The sequence below is a fragment of the Bacillus rossius genome, chromosome 15 (assembly GCF_032445375.1).
Source record: "Bacillus rossius redtenbacheri isolate Brsri chromosome 15, Brsri_v3, whole genome shotgun sequence".
NCBI lineage: Eukaryota > Metazoa > Arthropoda > Insecta > Phasmatodea > Bacillidae > Bacillus > Bacillus rossius.
The window spans coordinates 3,821,852-3,837,150 of record NC_086342.1 but is presented as its reverse complement, the minus strand read 5'-3'; the positions used below and the strand labels follow the sequence as shown (position 1 = coordinate 3,837,150).

At 39.6% G+C, this 15,299-nt stretch overlaps 1 protein-coding gene across 2 annotated transcripts in view; it reads right to left on the bottom strand.

Moving 5' to 3' along the window:
- The window catches only part of LOC134539241 (sestrin homolog), a 230,481-nt gene that overhangs the window by 44,484 nt on the left and 170,698 nt on the right, over positions 1 to 15,299 (bottom strand). Inside the window, exon 1 of one of the 2 annotated variants that reach the window (XM_063381052.1) lies at positions 8,362 to 8,576. The exons of the other annotated variant lie outside the window; for it this stretch is intronic. Within the exon in view, the coding sequence (XP_063237122.1) occupies positions 8,362 to 8,382 (21 nt within the window). The 5' untranslated portion in view covers positions 8,383 to 8,576. Of the gene's footprint in view, positions 1 to 8,361; positions 8,577 to 15,299 lie in introns of those variants that run through there. 2 annotated transcript variants of the gene reach the window in all.

Below are 15,299 nucleotides of genomic sequence, written 5' to 3'. Positions count from 1 at the left end.
TGAATCATCAAAATACGCCCCCGGAACGATTTTAGTTATCTGTAGAGGATGGAAAAATTCGCGGATTCATTTCACGATATGCTATAATCCAAACAACTGTACCTTTATATTGCTTCTGTGATTGGCTCACAGTTTATCTGAAGGACTTTGAGCCAATGAAAAAAAACCTTCAAACAAAAAAAAAGTATCGAATCGCAAGCGTCCCAGTTGACACGTGTCACGAGTCAATAGCCAATGAGCAGGTGGCATTTGCCTGAGTGTGTAGGGGATTGTGGAGTCTATCCTAGAGGTCATCCAAAGCGCGAATTTTTCCAGTCTCTAGTTATCAAGGGCGCCCATACCCGGGGGCAGGGGGGGGCCGTGGCCCCCCCCCCTAGCTTTCAGGGAAGGAAAAAAAAATATAGTGTAGTCAGGTGTTTTACTTTAAAGAAAATTATTTAAATTCGGTATTATGTAGAAGTGGTTCAACACGAAGATATTATTGTATATCGTTTTTTACATGTCTACTTCATTTTTTATGTTAGTTGAAGCATTAGTTTCTGCTACTGCGATATAAGGTGTTGTGAACAGGGAGAAAACGCTGTTCAAGCGCAACGCCCGTGGCGAGTCATTCCCCTTCGTAATCCTGCCCAAGCTCACTCAATAACACAACACAAAAGATTTAGACAAGTCAGAGTTAGACGACGCGACAGTTGACATGTGCTTGTAGACGGCGAAATGTTTTGCTACTTTTTCGTCATAATAATGTGTATGTTCACAAATAACATCTCAAAACAGAGATTTTTCAATAGTCTTTAGGTCTACAGTTTTATGCATCTGGTCTAGATTTAGTTTAGTGTATTCAGTCAGTAAAGATAACTTAAGTGTAAATAAATCAGTGAAAAGTGTAAAGATAAAAACCATTGTTATTATGTAGTGTTTCTTAGTTTTCCTCATTCGTCACATCCGCTCAGAATATTCACAATTTTTAAGGTAAGCTAACACCTTTAAAGTTACTCAAATAAGAATTATTGTTCAGAAAAGTCTAAAACGTAAAATTTATGTTGGAATTTTGAATTTAGAGGAAAACCACTTTTTCCCTTCAAAAGTGTTTAAAGGAATAAGGATTCCGCTACCTTCAGTAGACTCGGAAGCAATTTACACTGGAATCTCGATTTTACGTACGCTTGGATTGCATTCGTAAAATCGTTATCTTCATAAAATTTTAAACACCCCATACCGTGAAGATACATGTTATAATTTATTGAACGGAATATATATAATATTAAATAGTAAAAACAATGACTGCCGTCTGCCCTCTGCCCTCCCCTGCGTTCCCCTTATTTTTTTTAACATTCCACAACTTGCCTCATTGCACGAGTGATATAAAAGTGACATCACAGCGACTAAACACAGTTGCACCACGCATTGCATCATGTTAACTTTTGTATGGTGACAGTAGGTTGTCCGACATGCCTTTCTTGGATATCTTTCCTTTTCGTAAGACGCGTGCTACTAAAATAAATTTATATTTGAGTTTGCAAACTTGTCCACTCCTTGCCAGAGACGACTGAACACAGACGAGACTATCCAGGGTAGGGTTGATGAGCTGGAAGAATTCCCTGCCTTGCATTTTTATGGACTTCACCTTATCATATTTATCAGTTAATCTTTAACAGATCAGCTTGAAAAATATTAATGAACGCACTTTTAGTAACATAATCGAGGAGAACAAGCACACAGTTCAGTGTACACCTGTATTGTTTCATAAAAGTGATCATAGGTAGGGATTGGAAAAATTCGCTGTTTCAATGACCACTAGGATATACTCCACGATTCTCTATGTACTCGGGCAAATATCACCTGGCTATTGGCTACGGACTCGGGACACCTGTTTATTGCGATTATTATGATTCGATACTTCTTTTGTTGAGTGTTTGCCATTGGCTCAGAGTCCTTCAGGTAAATTGCGGTCCAATCACTGACGCAGCATTAAGCTAAACGTGTTTGGATTCCAGCCTGTCTCGAAAAGAATCCACGAATTTTTACGGTCTCTAATCATAGGCTTATTTGGTGAAGAAAAACGCTGCTCTGTAACGACAGACATTCATTAAAAACACAGTACATTTTAGTGCGAGAAGCCCTTGAATTTGTGATAGCCATAGGGAATTATTTGTTTGTATAGTAAGTTAAAAAAAGCTTAGTTAAAAACCCGCTCGTCACGTCTACTTGCTGCGTCACTTATACCATTTTTGAGCGTTTTTTTACTGGGAAACCGATGCAGCGAAGGTAATGAATGCGACACATGTCAAGATAATGCCTAATGGCATGGGTTGCTGGATATTAGCGGAAAGGAGAGGAAGTAGCTAGGTACTCAATATCGTTTCTTTCTCTCACGCTTCACAAGGTTTCAAGCTCAGTTGCTATGCTCACGAGCTGGAAATGTTGGAATGGGTAAGGAATGTTGAGTATAGTTCATTTGCGGTAAAATAAATATTTTTACAGCCTTGACATAATTTTTCAATCGAAGAAATTTCGAACTTTGCGACAAATAGTGTACCTAGTCCATTTTTTTCTTTTCGATTTTGAGTTTGATGACGCAATAACGTATACAATATTCACTAACGGTAAATGGATGTAGTATTAGCTTAAAAATATGAATACGCTGTGCATTAAAATTAATATTTTTATATGTTTTCATAGTGTTTTTTTTAATTTTTTATTAAATATATTTTGGTGTCAAATTTTCCGAATTTTAGATGGTTCCTGAAAAATGTATTCGTAAAATCGCGGCTTCGTTGAGTCCGGGCTCCGTAAAATTGAGGTTCTAATGTACTCTTAATTCTGAAGTTAAGTACTGAACATTTTATTTAAGGGTTTATCAGGGCCGTATTTACGCGCAGGCTATCTAGGCTGTAGCCTATGGGCCCGCACCACAAATGGGGGCCCGCATCACACGACACGAAAAAAAAATTATACTGTGACGTGGATCTTCTTATATTCTTAAAATATGCGTCGACATAGTGTCCAGTTGTTTTGTGTGGATTAATTGCGCCGAACTAAACTCTTCTGTGGAAAGCTGATATATGAGTTATGTCAGCATTTAGAAATTTTCGATTATTTTCATTGGTTTTGGTGTCACTTAATTCCTTAACCTCTAAATACTGTTTGGTTAAATTGTCTAGTTAAATAATAAACTAACTTTTTCTGCGCGTTTCTATCACTAAATAAACTTATAGTCGTCGACTACTGAATCCATCTGTGCTAATTCTAAATGATAAGCAATTATGATTCATATCTAAACATAGTAATATACATTTAATTGTGAAACAAGTTTTGACTATAATTATAAGTGTAGTTCAGGTGTTACATTTAAAAACAACTGTTTTCTGACTGTGATAACATATTTAAATCGTTTCTCTCCCAAAGTTGAATCTTTTGACCAACACGTTTTAAACTTTATAATTATTTTAATTTAATTTGTACGCGACATTTATTTATGGGTAGAGAGAGCAATTAGTTGAAGGACTGTATTCTTGATATCCGTGTACCCGAGACGCTGCAAAAGTATAAGGACTGTATTCCTGCATTTTTGTTGCTAAAAATTCATTTGTTTCAATAAAATAGTTAATAATTAATTAATAAAGTAGCCAATATAGATTTTTTATGGCGAATGAGTACTGTAGTCTAGTATTTTAGTAACAGGACAAAAAAATTTAATAGGGTCAGAACTGGAACTATTTTATGGCTAGTAACAAGCCGCAGTTGTCTTCCAAAATATTAAAAATACTTCATACCCCTAAGTCTGGCCCCCCCCCCCCCCCCCCTACAAATCATCATATGGGCGCCCTTGCTAGTTATATGTAGAGTCCCGGAAATTTCGCGGATTCCTCTGGCCTCAGGATAGAATTCAAAGTTATAGGTGTGCTCGACCCATGTTTACTTTCCCATTGGTTGATTTCTTAGCGAGAATATTTTTATCCTTGTTATTTGACACTACCTGATTCGCTTACTTTTCTCCTAGCTGGGCATCGTTGGCTCACGGTCGTAGAGGGGCGTGTCCAGATAACTGCGGTCCAATCATGAACACAGTGCGACAGTGTGGAGGTTTGCATTCTAGCTTGCGACTAAATGAATCCGCGAAATTTCCGTGGCTCTAGTGATCTGTTATTTAAAATATAAAAAAATTAGTTTGCGACGTGTTGCTACTTCGGTGCTTCATGGGCGACCGCGTTGTTCTTGCGTTAGCTGTGTGTCGCGGCATCGCGCAGTTTGTGAACCCTGTAACCTTTGAATATATATATACTGTATAGAAGTCGCCAGCCCAGGTTAAAATTTATAATACGGTTTTGAGGTAGTTGGTTAATTCACCGCCGCAATCGCCACCATCTCTAGGGCATCGACTCGTGGTGGTCCCTAGCGGACAAGTGTCGAACTCTTCAAACACCCCTTTCCCCTCCCGTTGAACGACCTCGAGCTGCAGTGAATGATGGGTGAGGGGTGCGGGGAATGACAGCGGGAGACAGCGCTGCGCTCTAACGTGTAAATAACAACTAAGACGATACAGGGCGTTACGGCAGCGCACTGCAGCGGTGAAGTTCCCAAGCTGCTCATCATACGCTTCTGAAAGACGTAGAGTAAATCCTATCCACTCGCGACTTCTATACAGTATATATATTCAAAGCTGTAACTGAGGCTTCTGGCGTCTGCACTGGAGCCAGGTGTGTGAGTGAGGCAGCGTCTGTGAGCACGCAACTCGCCAGACGTCAGCGTTCTTACAACTTGAAATTGCGAAGCAGAAAAACAAACCTTCTTCCACCGGCTTATTATTTTTGATAACTCATTTTTATAATGAAAACTAATGAATCTGTCAATGATTTGATTCAGAAGTGTTATTTTATTTCGCTGTGTGAATGGTAAATATGTAGTTGGGCGATATTTGTTAAAAAAAAAAATTTAAATTCCAAAATACTTTTATTTTATGCGTTTTAACTTCCTCTTTTCATAATCCCGGCGGATATAAGAAATTACAAATACTTTAGGAGATATCGCCGTTCTTATTTTGCAATACAAGACCTGTGCAATCATTCGACCGATGACATTTTTTATTTTGCCGTGTGTTCGTGAATGCCTAAATAATTAAAATGGTCGATTAGGTGAGGTCAGTTACATTATAAATACTTTCAAACTAAGCGGACATTAACAATAATATGAATTAATTTTAATGGTTGTTTAGTTTGACAGTATTTATAATGTAATTGACCTGACCTGACCTAACAAACCAGGACAAATGATAAACAGTAGGAACTCACGTAATTTTTTTTTTACTTATTACTTGCGCAACAATATCCAATAAAAAATATTGATACTCGTAAACAAGAAACAATTTTGAACGCCGCATGAATGCACAGGTATTGTGATGAAAATTAAAAAATTCGGTATCTCCTAAGGTATTTTGAATTTCTTACCTCCGCCGGTTTTAATGAAAAGAGGATGTTAAAGAGCATAGAATAAAAGTATTTTCGGATTAAATTTTTTTTAAACACATCGCAAAACTATATAATTATTTACCGTGTGAATTTTTAACTAATGAAAACACAATGTATGTAATTAAAATAACATCGTGGGCTTCTGTGCACAAAGGTCTGCGTTTTTATAAGTTTTCGGAACACTTCTCTTCAGACATGGCTCTTGGAAACGCAAGCCAAAAGGCAAAAAAAGCGTTGTTTTATTGCGCTTCGCGTGGTGCATTCGCCGGTGCTCTATAAATAGTGGCTGTTAAACATTATGCCTCTTGCGTTCTTGAGATGTTTTTAAACCAGATCTTAGGCCCACTGCACGAGGATGCGGACACGTAAAAACATAAACGGATCCGCAAGATACTTACGTTTCACTATCCGACTGTCGTTTCCACAATACACGGAAACTTTGCAGTTACGAAAAAAAATTAATTAATTTAAAAAAAAAGGTCGAGACTCGGGAACAAAACATGGTTAGGTTTTAAATATATATTTAAAAAATAAAACCAGAAATTAATTATGGAACACTACATATTCTTGTAATTAAAACCAAGAGCGTACGCATAATAACATTTCTTGGGAGGGGGGAATATAACTACTTTTTCCCGGTTTACTTTCAAATTATTTCCATTTGTTGGTGGGAATGATAGTTTTTTTTTTTTGGGGGGGGGGGGGGGAGGAAGGAATATTCCTACACATCTCCTCCCCTGCGTACGACCGTTAATTGCAATAAGTTCCATTTGCAATATAGGAGGACTGCTTCAGCTCAACAGTCAATTTATGCTAAAGGTCTCCAGGAATACAACAATTTGCCAGTTTACATTAGAGAATGTCCACATTTAAAAATCTTCAGGAAACACTTACGAAACCATTTGTTAAGCAAAAGACAGCAATGACTTGAATACCAACTTATAAGTCGGATGGTGTATATATGTATACCAAGGTGATTTTGTATGTACACGATGTTAAAATGTTGTCAGTGTTGGATGTACGAAACCTATGTTTTATTTATATGTGATTATGTTAGCCGTTGTGCTATTAACAACAATAAACTTAAACAGTAAACAAACATAGCTACCCCAGCGGCCGAATACTCGGCTTCTATTGGTCGTTCGGAGTAACGTAAAACGAAAGAGCTGGGCATTGCCGAGATAATCCATGAGACACGTCGTGGAGCGGGGCCTAGAGACGCCGTGTCTCTGCAGGCGGAGTCAACAATGGTCCGTCGCTCTTTCCGTCCGTCAACGCAACGCGTTGCTTTTTTTCTTGTCGGAGATTTACATAGCTGTGGTTTTGCTATTCACAGAGACCGGAAAAATTCGCGCATTCATTTCGCGATAGGCTAGAATCCAAATAATTTTTCATTTTTGCTGCTTCAGTTATTTGGCCACAGTTTATCTCAAGGAATCTGGTTTCAATGAAAGACCTTCAACAAAGGGAAGTCTCGAATCACAAGCATCCCAGTTAACAGGTGTCACGAGTCAGTAGCCAATGAGCAGGTGTAATTTGCCCGAGTACGCATAGGATCGTGGAGCCTATCCTAGAGGTCAATGAAGCTGCCAATTTTTTCCAGTCGTTAGCTATTCATGTCTTTTTTTTTTTACGTTCGTATTGTTTTAGCATTTCCTCCGAAGAGTTTCACCGTTTGAAAATGAATTGAATGAGTTTTTGAGAACCGCAAAAACATCACAGTAACTGTGCTGTGCCAACAATTGAATGTCAGGGCCATTGGTCCGTCTGTCAAAAATTCAGAGCAGGTCACGACTCAATGGCGGCTCCAGGAATACCTCTCGGACAGGTCTCTCAACACACAGGAGGATGCAGTTAGTAATCATGACTGGAGACCCGTGAATTTCGCGGATTCAATGACCTCCAGGATAGACTCCAATATCCTCTACACACTCGGGCAGATGCCAACTGTTCATTGGCTGTAGACTTGTGAGTCGTCTCGACTGGGTGGCCTGTGATTCGACATTTCTAGGAGTGAGGTTCTCTAATTGGCTCTCAGTCCTCCAGATTAACAGAGAACCAATGGCAGAAGCAGCACTAAGGCATAATTATTTGAATTTTATCATAACACGAAATGAATCCGCGAAATTCACGGGTCTCTAAATTGCCCTTGGGTAATTCACAAAATATGTGGTCTCAAATACTGAAATTATTTTTTTTTTTTCGTACAAATTTCGATTGAAATAAGAGTTTAGCACATTAACGAAAGTATTTAAGTTAACGTTAATACTCCCTACAAAGAAATAAGAAGTAATAATTTGCGCTCGGAAGGGGCTGTCACCCCCTGCGCCCTTCCTCTGCAGCCGCGCTTGGGTCACGTGATGGACCATCGTATCTCCGCCTGGAGGGTAGGCTGGGTTCACAATTGTAAAAATAACAGTAACAGTAACAGTATGTCGTGTGCATGGGATATGAACGCCATGTTTCCTAACCTAACGATTCACAATAGCAGAAAGTTGGTCGTGTGCACGGGAGCGAGGTGTGTGCATAGGAGTGAAATGAATATATTTTATTTCGGTCGCGTACGCATGGCACAACAGCCAATGGGAGAAGAGCAGGGTATTTTTTTTGGCGGGACTATAAATATGTTTATATTTATTTACCATATTGTGGTAAGAAAATGTCAAGATAATTATAGTATTATCGTTATTTTGAAAGTTAATATGTTTATTTACTAACACTGCAAACGGATGTCGCATAGTTCGCGAAATTTCATTAGCTGAAATTAACAGTAAGAATTCAATTGTGAACCGATTTCGCAGTTCGCACAGGTCGTGTGCATGGCTTGCTATGCACTCGCTTAATTTTTTAAATTGTGAACCCAGCCTAAGGGTGGGCAGTTGCGCGCACTCACGTCCGCGCCGATCTGGCCCATGTCTCCCGGCGCGCCGGCCGCCTCCTCGCCGACCCGCGCCGAGCAGTCCGCCCTGGCGACGGGAATCTTGAAGCCTGAGTCTCTCTCTCCCCCGCTACACCATCACACGCTGTCCCCCCTTTCCCCCGCGCGAGTTCCGCCGCTCGACCATCTCACTGCTGCCGCTCGCCGCTCCGCGCTCCGCCGCCGCCGGACGAGAACTGAGCGGGGTCGACCCCTGTCACCCGCCAGGCCTGGTGGAGGGGCGGAGGAGGGGAGGGCGCGCGCCCCGCCATTGGCCCGTGACTTCACCGCGCGGCGGGTTGCGTCACGCGCGCCGCGCAGGCGGAGCCTAGCAACGCGCGTCTCTCCACTCAGCTGTTCGCGTCGCTCTCGCCTGCACCAGACGTTTATAATAAATAGTTCGTGTTATGGTAAAAATCCAAATAATTACACCTTAATGTGACTCCTGCCATTGGTTCACTGTTAATCTGGAGGACTGAGGGCCAATTAGAGACCCTCACTCATAGAAGTGTCGAATCACATGTTACCCAGTCGAGACGACTAACAAGTCAGCAGCCAATGTATAGTTGGCATTTGCCAGTGTGTGTAGAGGATATTGGAGTCTATCCTGAAGTTCATTGAACCCGCGAATTTTTCCTGTCTCTACTAATAAAGCCTTCTTTTTTTTATGTAGTATCTCGCACAGTAACCAACAAATACAACACGTAGCATGTCATGAAAAAATAAAAAAATTTTAAATCTGAAACACAGTCTTAGCGAAACTAAAGGCATTACTGAAATAATTAACCTGAAACATTTTAAAACATATTATAACACTAAGTTTATGCTTAACTATTGAGATACGTATACTTACAAGGCTTGCATTTAGGTTTCGGTTTCAAACATTTTTTAATTTGTTTCTCGATTTTGCAACATGTTACACCAAACTACAAAGAATCGGGCTCTCATTTTTATTTGCTTCTTTCACCGTTATTGCAATATCTGCCGATGTTCTTTATGTTTCCACCACCTTAAAATCTATTACATTTTGTTGGTATTTGCACAACTGACCAATTTTCAATAAAAAATTAGTTTAAAAAAAAACTCTTTTTAAATGGGTGGAATTTCGTCAAAAATTACATTTGAAAATGTATTGGGGGGGGGGGGGGGGGAATTACATACACTGCTCAATATCGCACTGTGTTGTTTTGATTCACTGTTTCATGTTGCACATTCATGTTCGTCGAGTTTCCAGTTAAGCGTGGCGAGTGTTATTATGTCGGCACTGTCGCACGATGGAAGTTCCCTTGGAAGGTCTCTTCCGTGGCTGCTGGTAGGGATGGTTCTTTCGAAGAATCAGCAGAGCGCTCGCCGTTCACATGGAAGTTTTTTGTATTCGGTAGCGTTCCAATTTCTGTGGGAGGTATCCAATCAGAATGAAGTGGTATGTTGTGTCTCTGGTGTTTAAAACAGGTAATCTATTTTGGGAGAGATTGGAAGTTATCTTGATTATTGATTTGAAACTCGGTGAAAACTTTGAATATATATACTGTATAGAAGTCGCGAGTGGATAGGATTTACTCTACGTTTTTCAGAAGCGTATGAAGAGCAGCTTGGGAACTTCACCGCTGCAGTGCACTGCCGTAACGCCCTGTATCGTCCTAGTTGTTATTTACACGTTAGAGCGCAGCACTGTCGCCCGCTGTCATTCCCCGCACCCCCCATCTATCATTCACTGCAGCTCAAAGTAGTTCAACGGGAGGGGGCAGGGGTGTTTGAAGAGTTCGACACTTATCCGCTAGGGACCACCACAAGTCGATGCCCTAGAGATGGTGGCGATTGCGGCGGTGAATTAACCAACTACCTCAAAACCGTATTATAAATTTTAACCTGGGCTGGCGACTTCTATACAGTATATATATTCAAAGGTGAAAATGTGGTCTGTTGAAGATGCGACAATTGTGAGAGACGTCCGTGTTCATACAATACAATAAGTATTAAGTATCATCATGAAACAAGCGGTCCGCAGGGACGTCCACGCCTGCTGTCGCGGAGACGTGGCTGGCTTCCAGCGCGCAGGGTGTCCACAAGGAAAAAAAAATTATTTCGTACCAACTTATGCGAGAAAAAAAGTACTAAATTATAATTTGTTATAGTTTTAACAATTTAGGAAGTTATTATGACATTGCAATGCTCTAACTTAAATATCACACATACATTCCATAGTTTTTAGAAATAATTACGCTTAATAATAAAACATATTGGAGTTACTAAAAAATTATTATATCAAAGAAAAAAAGTACTAGATCTGAGCGTAAATATACTAGACCACTAAAAGTACTAGATCTGAGCGTAAATATACTAGACCACTAAAAGTACTAGATCTGAGCGTAAATATACTAGACCACTAAAAGTACTAGATCTAGTAGGAAAGTTACTAACTGTGGACACCCTGCACGACACAGGCCCCTTGCCCAATGGGGACACTTGCAGCGGGTCACGCGGTGCCCGAGGGGGGAGGGGGGGGGATACGGCCGCCGGTGTGTGCCGGGTAAATAAGCCAGCGACCTCCTCAAACGGTAGTGCTGGTGGCACTATCTGGCCTCCGTGGGCGAGACGTGTGTGTGCTCTGCCTCCGACCGTGTTATCTCCGGAACACGGCGAGCCGAGGACTCTGCCCCTCGCCGCGCCGGCCCTAACGTCGTTACACGCGCGTGTTTCAATGCGCTTTCTTGGACAGTTTACCACTGTGTCCGCCAAGGCAAAAAAATATTCATTATATGCAAATAAGAAATAAATAGAGACCGGAAAAATTCGCGGGTTCATTGAACTTCAGGATAGACTCCAATATCCTCTACACACTCGGGCAAATGCCAACTGTACATCGGCTGCTGACTTGTGAGTCGTCTCGACTGGGTAACCTGTGATTCGACACTTCTACGAGTGAGGGTCTCTAATTGGCCCTCAGTCCTCCTGATTAACAGTGAACCAATGGCAGAAGCCGCACTAAGGTATAATTATTTGTATTTTAGCATGACACGAAATGAACCTGCGAATTTTTCATGGTCTCTAGAAATAAATCAGCTGATGTCAAACAGATAAACTCAACGATGAACCTGAACAGGTTATTGACAGCACGACGACGACGACAGCACAGACTAACACTGGACTAACAACGAAACAGTTTCAAAAAAAACAACAGTGAATGCGGACAGACAACAAAACCTTTTCACTATTCCAGCTCTTATCTTTGCCACTCGCGCCGCCATTTTGAAAGAAAAATGCCTCCCAAAAACAGTCTTTTTGTAAATATATCATTTCCAACTCATTTTACGATAAAAAAAAATAGTTATGTAATAAATTAAACTAGAGGAAATTTGCTATATTTTATAAACTTGCCTTTTTTTTTTGTAAGATCAATTTTTTCAGCGTACGGTTGCCGCAAAGTCTTCTCCAACTCGCGTAATGGCTTCAGAAAGGGGGGGAGGGGGGGGGACTCATTCCCACACCACATGAGGTAGAGTAAGTGGCGTGTAAGTGTTCCGTTCGTGTCGCGCGTGAAATCGTCCTGCAAGTGTTCCATAAATTTTTTTGTGTCAGTCTCCCCTGGAGCAGCAATATCTCATTAGTAGGGCCACGCATATTTCGCGAAAAGAATCCGAGACTAGCTGAAAGTTAAAACCCTGCAGCATCGTCCGTGTTGAGTGATTGGGTGAGTTTCTTTCAGGTATACAGCAATTATTACAACACCAATCACAGTAATTCAGCGTGGAAGCAAACGCGTCCTGAGTGGCTTGGTCGAACAAGGCAACGACTTCTCCCGCAGACGGCCGCCAATCACGAGAGAGAAACCGCTGGTGCGGGTATACCTTGTTGCAGTCTAACAGGCGTTCAGATTTATTCGCGAAAACTGCAGTCCCCTACTCATTAGTCGGCGTCGTCACAGGTTATGGACTTGGACCGTTCGCACTATTTCGACAGGAGCTACGTTCCAACGTGGTTTTATAATTTCTTATTTGAAACCTACATCAATCATAAGGATGCTTCCTCTTCGAGTGTTCTATAAATCACACGGAAATATTAAAAAATAAAAAAATAAAAAAAAAACAACTTTATAATTACGTTGGAAAAGTTTGGTTTCTGCTCCACGATCCTTTCAGCCGATCTTTCTGTTCAAATTTTCATTTTTTTTTTTTTCCATCCTTTTCAACAGAGCTAGCAGAGAGCGCACAAAAGAAGCTGGGGAAACTCAAACAGACAAGAACAATCATTCACTGTCGCTACAGCACAAGAGTCCCTTTCTTATTTCTTATTCCTAGGGAATGAAAAAAAAAAAAAACCTATATAACTAACGTTAACGGAGGGAAAATTAGCGTGAAATTCTCGGGTTCGGGAAGTTTTCGGGGATGAAATATCGCTGCGCACGAGACGGAGCGACGTTTAACAAGGGGTTAGTTCAGGACGATTTAAATCATTCTAATTGGGTCGAGCTTAAGTCTAAAAGCTAGAGAGACGCGCTGTAACAGGTACAGACACTACCAAAATCCTGGCGCTTAGACCACATCTTTCCGAGTCCAGGAGTCTTTGGCATACACTGTAAAAAAAATTCTTAAAACCACACGTACAAAGGTTGTGTAATTTTACAAAAAAAATGTTTATAGAAAACCAAACTCTGCTACAGTTTTTGGTGAAAATAAAAGAATGTTGTTCTATTATTACAATAACTGACATATGAAATTCTGCATTCAGATGAATACACATACATTAAGTGTAAAATTACTGTACTTTAAGGCACACTCATACGTCATTGTAAAAGTGCAACAAAAATAGTATTTTGCAAGTTATACTGATAAAATGCCATATTATTTATATTAGGTTACGAGTGTTATAATCCCATTACTAAACAATCTATTAGTGTGCAGAATGTTTCAGTGATTAAGACCATAGACTAACAACCAAAAGGTCTTGAGTTCGATGCTCCTCGAATTACATCAGAATATTAGAAATATTTTTTTAAACAATTAAAGGTGATAAACTTTTGAAGTTGTTCGAAAGTCAAAATTGTTCATTAACAGCTTATAAGCTACAAAAACAGAAATATTTGGAAGTAGTGCAAATAAAAATATCTATTGTTAATGTAATTTTAATCAACGATTGTAGTAAAATTAATTAACAGTTGTGGTGAATACACATGCATGCATATGCGAATTTATGCATTACAATGTAAAAAATACACCAACAGCTTTAAGACATTTACCAAACCATCGCAACTGTACTTAAACACGTTTGATAATAATTTTGACTTGAACACAAGAGTAAAAAATACATCAACACATGTAAGGATCTAAGTCCTGTGCTATGTCGTACTAAAAATTAGGCACGTAAGCTTTATTGCAAGCGGTATCGCAATGTTTGAAATGGGAAGATGGCGATGGCTAACCCCTCTCAAACAAGTGCCTGTCTAACTAACGACGTATAATTGAAGTGTTAACGGTGCGCAAGTGAAATCGCTACCAGCGCCTCCTCGCGGCCCGGCTTGTCGGGTGGAGGGGGCACCGCGATGACCTTGGACACTCAGCGGTGACCTTGGGCCTCACGCGCTGCGCCGGAAGCGGAAGCAACCCGCAGCTCTGGCCTCCGGCTGGCGATAGCGCTCCAACACGGAAGCACACGACCGTTTGGCAACACTGCAGGCTCTTCATGTACGAATAAGCTGAAGACGTAGATATATACGACATGATATAAAGTTGAGGACGTGTATACGACTTATGAAATAAAGTTGAAGACGTGTATACGACTTATGATATAAATTTGAAGACGTGTATACGACTTAAAATAAATTTGAAGACGTGTATATGACTTATGATATAAAGTTGAAGACGTGTATATGACTTAAAATAAAGTTGAAGACGTGTATACGACTTATGAAATAAAGTTGAAGACGTGTATACGACTTATGATATAAAGTTGAAGACGTGTATACGACTTATGTTATGATATAAAGTTGAAGACGTGTATACGACTTATAAATTTGAAAACGTGTATACGACTTATGATATAAAGTTGAAGACGTGTATACGACTTATGAAATAAAGTTGAAGACGTGTATACGACTTATAAATTTGAAAACGTGTATACGACTTATGATATAAAGTTGAAGACGTGTATACGACTTATGAAATAAAGTTGAAGACTTGTTTACGTGGCTAGTACACGCCTTTGAAAGTGTAGCTGAACGATTTATTGTTTTGTTGCAAATAACAGATCCCTTATTTAAGGTGGAACTCTCTGAGAGTGTGAACAATGTAAAATTAAAAAAAAAAAATTGCTACAACCCCCGCAGAACTTGTCGCTGCCGTAAAATTATTTTATTGAAATGATTGTGGGGAGCAACTTTATTTCCCATGCATTGTTCTACCTTTATCATCTTGGTTTCAATTGTTTTTTTGTCAACAAATGTTTTATTATTATTTAATTTTAAAATTGCTGGCTCTGTTTGAGCACAGCACATAACTTAATGGAATGCCTTGTTATTAAGAATGGCCGACTGCTGCAAATATTTTCTCCTGTGAAAAAAAGATAATTAGCGTTTAGCGTTGAATTACTGTTTTTCTTTTTTTTAAGAAATACTAAAACTGTAATAATACTGTAAATAGACATTTTATGGTCTTGTAAAAATCAAAAAAAGCCAAATTTAAATAAAATATATATAATATTTTTAATGTTGACCCTTTCAATCTATTCATCATCAGAAGTGGACAATTTATATCTTAATGAATCAAGGATTAATTAAACTTTTAATATTTGCGTCATGATGTAGCCTACATGCTAATCAAGGCTATGGAAAAAATGTTTAATTTAGTTATATGCTTCAATATGAAAATTATATAATAATGTATTAGAATTAGAGCTTAAGATTATTAGTATACACAATA